The sequence below is a fragment of the Myotis davidii genome, unplaced genomic scaffold, assembly GCF_000327345.1.
Source record: "Myotis davidii unplaced genomic scaffold, ASM32734v1 scaffold197, whole genome shotgun sequence".
NCBI lineage: Eukaryota > Metazoa > Chordata > Mammalia > Chiroptera > Vespertilionidae > Myotis > Myotis davidii.
In genome coordinates, this window is record NW_006291549.1 from 4,552,569 (window position 1) to 4,557,562 (window position 4,994).

Sequence of the window (4,994 nt, forward strand, 5' to 3'; positions counted from 1 at the left end):
ACCCCAACAGAGCTAACCTACCGGTTGGAGCAACTGCCCCCTGGTGGTCAGTGCACATGTAGGGACTGGTCAACCAGTTGACTGCCCCCTGGTGGTCAGTGCAAGTCATAGTGAGTGGTTGAGTGGTCTTAGCATATCATTAGCATATTACGCTTTGATTGGTTGAATGAACAACCAGATGACAGGACACTTAGCATATTATGCTTTGATTATATAGGATGTTATGCTTAGTTTAGGGATTGCATATTTGTACCTCTAACTATGCTATGAGCTCACTGAGGGAAAGAATTGTGGCCCTATTCATGCTTTGCCTTTATTTTCTAAGCATGTTAATATTTAAATTGCAACAATCGTTGAAATTTTTGTATTTTTCCCACCGTGTTTCTGCTTTATCTTTTTTAGCTGACCATAGAGCAGAAAATTAAAAATATTTAGCCAGTTTTTAAATTAAATACTTTTCTACTTTCCACATACTTAAAGCAACAAATAACATTATAGTTTATCTTTGCATTCTTTATATCTGAGCCATTGTTAGTCACATGTAGCATTATATTAGTTCAGGTGTACGATATTATAGTTTGATATCTATATATAAAAAAGGCTAAGTGTTTGTCTGACCGGTAGCTACAGGAACCCAACTTGCTGCAAACATTTTACAGTTTAACGAAATGTTTGTGAAGTGTTTTCATGTGCCTCATTTAATTTGCGCCTCACAGAAGCCCTGGAGTAGGTTACATAGGAGACTTGGTAAAATCCTATTTTCTTTCATTAGCTGGAAAACAGAGATATAGAAAGTTTAGAAACTTGACCCAACTGAAAAGAAGTAAGAAATGGTGGACCTTGAAAATGACTTCAGGTTTTCTCACTGCACTGAATATAGCCAAACACTGCTGTAGTTAAATATTCCACCATTTGTTCTCCCTGCGTGATCTACAATAGTAATCTGCTTCGTGTTGATATTTACTGCTGTGTTGCTGACATTTATCTGAAAGAGAAGTCGAGGTATTTCACTGGGCTGGAAAAGGTTTAGCTAAATCAGAAAGTTTAGCAAGATCAGAATAATCCACCAGATTATTAAGCAAGTTTATTCTATATATATAAAAGGCTAAGTTGACTCGCACATGCATGATACATATAAAGCTCTTGCTGGCACCAATCACACACATGTGCTGGGACACTGGTATGTATATATTGAAGAATGATCACTACAATGAATCTAGTTAACATCCATCATCACACACAATTACAATTTTTGTGTGTGTGTGATGAGAACTTTTGAGACCTACTCTACTTTTAATTATACAACACTATTAACTATGGTCACCATGTTTTACGTTACATTCCAGGACTTATTTTATTTTATAACCAGAAACTTGTACCTTTTAATTCACTTTTCCTATTTTGTCACCTTTTCATCCCATTCCCTGCCTCTGGAAACCACCAATCTGTTCTCTGTAGCTATTAGGTCATTTTGTTTGTTTGTTTTTTAGATTTCACATATAAGTGAAGTCATATGGTATTAGTCTTTTTCTGTCTGACTTATTTCACTTAGCATAATGCCCTCAAAGTCCATCCATGTTGTTGCCAATGGCAGGATTTCTTTCTTTTATATTGCAGAATAATATCAAGACCATATTTTGTTTCATCGGCATAGTAGACCTGTTGTAATGAGAAGCTTTTTAGTAATTAATAAAACAAGAATCTTTGTGCTTCCTTCTGTTTAAATAACAGGTGGTTGAAATTATTAGTTTTGTTTTCAGTAATCGCAGTCAGGAAATTTCTGTTCAATGAAGAATGTGTACTCTGATAGATCATTTCACCATCTTGATTTATTACAGAAAGACCTTTGTAGAAAGACCTCTGTTGTTTTTATTTCTATCAGTTCATTTTAGACTGGTGACTCTGACTTAGTGTTTGATTTAGAACTTAAGGAGTTCTCAGTAGCCCAGTTCTGGTGAATGGAAGTAAAGGGCAATGCCATGCTCTAACCATTGAACAACACTGGCCAGGCTCTTGGCTCTACCTTTGTTAAGCCTGTTTAATTACTGTGATAGATGAGTATTATTCTTTAAAGTTAATGGAAATATTTATTTTTCACCTGTCTTTACAATTTTAGACAAAGAAGTACTGCTATAGATGTCTGTCTCATTGTTAAATATTTAACACACCTAAACATTTTTATTAAAAGCTTTGTTAAAATAAAGCTTCCCAATCCTTTTATATCTGTAAAGGATGCTTTATAACCATTTAATATTTACTGAAATGCAGTTATTTTTGGTATGGTTTTCTTTTATTTTTTATAGAGATATAATTCATTTAACATAAATCTTTTATTTTCAAACAGCCACTTTCTCCCCTAAAACACAGCCCAATAGCACATTTACAGGTCCTTCCAAAGGCTGGGGGGCCAGGATTTCGTGGCTGGTACTGAGAGAAAACCTTTGTTGCGTCCTCGCCTTGGGATTGTGCCAGGGAACCACACCCGTCCCTCACTGGGCCAGAGAGATTGTCCTGTGATATCTTATTCAGCACCGTGCCCTTCTGCAAACAAACCAGCAAAACCCAGAGCCTAAGCTGGACATAATAGTTCAAGTAAAGTAGGATTGCTTTTCTGTTCAGTATGTTGACTGTTACATGTCTGTGCGATGTTGCTGCTTTTGACTTATTGTTTCTGGTGATTTCCAATTATTTTCTTTTATACTTCTATCTACCAATTGTATTTTTCTCTCTTAAAGATGACAGTGATAATATTTCCTGTATTTTGCAACTTTAGATACTGTGCTAGGTGCTTAATTCATATTGTATTATTACCTACCTCAGTAATCTTGACAGGAAAGTAGTCATAACTTCCGTTTTACAAATACAAAAAGCAAGTCTCAGAGATTGTGTAACAGCCAGTTGTTGTCATGGCTGTGCTGAGTCCTCGTCTTTCAAATCTCATGCCCAATGCTATGTTCTTAGTCTAAAGAAATGGATTGTAATCTCTAATGAATTGCATTTTGGGGGGAAAAGGTGTATTTGGAGAGAAAGAGAGCTATAATAAACTTAGATATTTAATTTTTTAAATTATAATTTTAATAAATTTTAATACATAACAATAATTTAAAGTTACAAAATGGTGTACAATGTGTAGTCTCTTTCTCCCCCTGATTCTAAGTTGTCCCGTTTCTACTCTTGCAAATAGAAAATGAAAATTGCTGTTTATTACTTGCCTTTTTATTTGTGTAGTTACTTACCTTTGCATATACAAGCAAATACAAATATGTAGTATCCCACTCCACCCTTAAAAAATGTAATTGGTAGTGCCCTAGCCGGTTTGGCTCAGTGGATAGCGTGTCGGCCTGCAGACTGAAGAGTCCCAGGTTCAATTCCAGTCGAGGGTAAATGCCTGGGTTGTGGGCTCAATCCCCAGGAGGGGGCTTTCAGGAGGCAGCCAATCAGTAATTCTCATCATTGATGTTTCTCTCTCTCTCTCCCCCTCTCTCTTCTTCTCTGAAATTAATAAAATTGTATGTGTGTGTACATATCTGTATATATAAAAGCCTAAGCAACCGGCCAACCAGCCGGTAGCTATGATGTGCAATGACTACCAGGGGGCAGACGCTCCAGCCGGTAGCTATGATGCGCACTGACCACCAGGGAGCAAGCGGATGCTCAACACAGGAGCTGCCAAGCTGCAGTGACTTGGCAGTTGCAGTTCTTAGGTGACATACCCCAAACCAGAGAGGAGGGAGCCCGATTCCAGTGTGTGTCACCCGAAAACTGCCCTCTCGCAATCTGGGACTCCTTGGGGGTGTTGGAGAGCCGGTTTCAGCCTGGTCCCCGTAGGCTAGGCTGCCTCTTACCAGGGTCTGAAGCTGGGCAAATGCAATGTTTTTCATTTGTATAGGGTTTTTTTGTATCTTTCCTCTCATTGGTGAATATTTTCTTAGTGATAATGGCTTTTCCAAACGGTGTTGCCTCTGGGCCTTATTGAACCTATTAGTTTTTTTCTGCCTTAACTGGGAACAAATAATAAATAAGAGGAAAAGTAGTGCAAATTGTTCCAGAGTTTCTTATAACTGTTTTCTCCTTGTGTAATTCCGTTAGCTCCGTGTGCAGAGTTTGCCGAAAGCATTGAAAATTCTGTACTCATTTTGTTGGAAGGATTGATTTCTTATAATGAAATATAAAACATAAATGCATGTCAGGAAATATATTTCTGACCAATATATTTATTTACCTCATTTTCTTCGTACCTTTTTATGCTTTTATTTTTCAGCTTCCCTTTAAGCTTGCGCTCCCCATTTCTAGCACATATGCTTCAATATTTGCAACCTGGAAGATCCTTGAAGTACTGCGAGACGAGTCTGCAGCGAGTGACTGGCTGGCTTCAGTTGAGTCCTTGCTCCCTATTACTACAATGGTCCCTGTGCATGTTCTCCTGCTGCTGGTTCACCTCCTTGTTGAAGATAAAGGACAAAATCTTCGCCAAATACTGAAGGTCACCACAGAATTAGCCCAAGCCGATTCCTGTCAGGTAAAGAAAGGCTTTCTTTCTCTTTTATTTCTGTCCTTATCATCTCAATCTGTTGTTTCTGCTCCTTACTCGTTATGTATGCAAATATTTCTTTAACGAAAGCATACTTTGCAAGGAAAACTTCCATGATGCTATTTTGGCATTTTTGTTTATTGGTGGATTTGCTAATTCCAAGTTCTTTTGTTAACTCTTGCAGCCTATTTAAGATGCATATCCTTTCATTCTAATATTGATCTTTTAAGATAGATGCAAAATAATTGAGTTTAAAGGTGCCTATCTGATAGGCATTAACTACTTCTTAATGTTGCAATTTGATCCTATCTTTATTCAGTAAAGTAATAAACTAGAAAGTATTGGTTCCTTGCCATATGACGTTGATCAACATTCTGGGATGTGAAGATAGTCATTCGTGCTATCTGCACGGAATTGGAGTGTAATAAGAAAGTAGTCAGACATTACTAACCCCCCCCCCCGC

The 4,994-nt window shown here is 37.5% G+C and overlaps 1 protein-coding gene across 2 annotated transcripts in view; it reads left to right on the plus strand.

Annotated features, from left to right (window-relative positions):
- The window catches only part of FOCAD (focadhesin), a 280,601-nt gene that overhangs the window by 95,007 nt on the left and 180,600 nt on the right, over window positions 1-4,994 (plus strand). For both annotated transcript variants that reach the window (XM_006764937.2, XM_015564735.1), the window contains exon 11: window positions 4,262-4,519. In XM_006764937.2, the coding sequence (XP_006765000.1) occupies window positions 4,262-4,519 (258 nt within the window). The remainder of the gene's footprint in view (window positions 1-4,261; window positions 4,520-4,994) is intronic.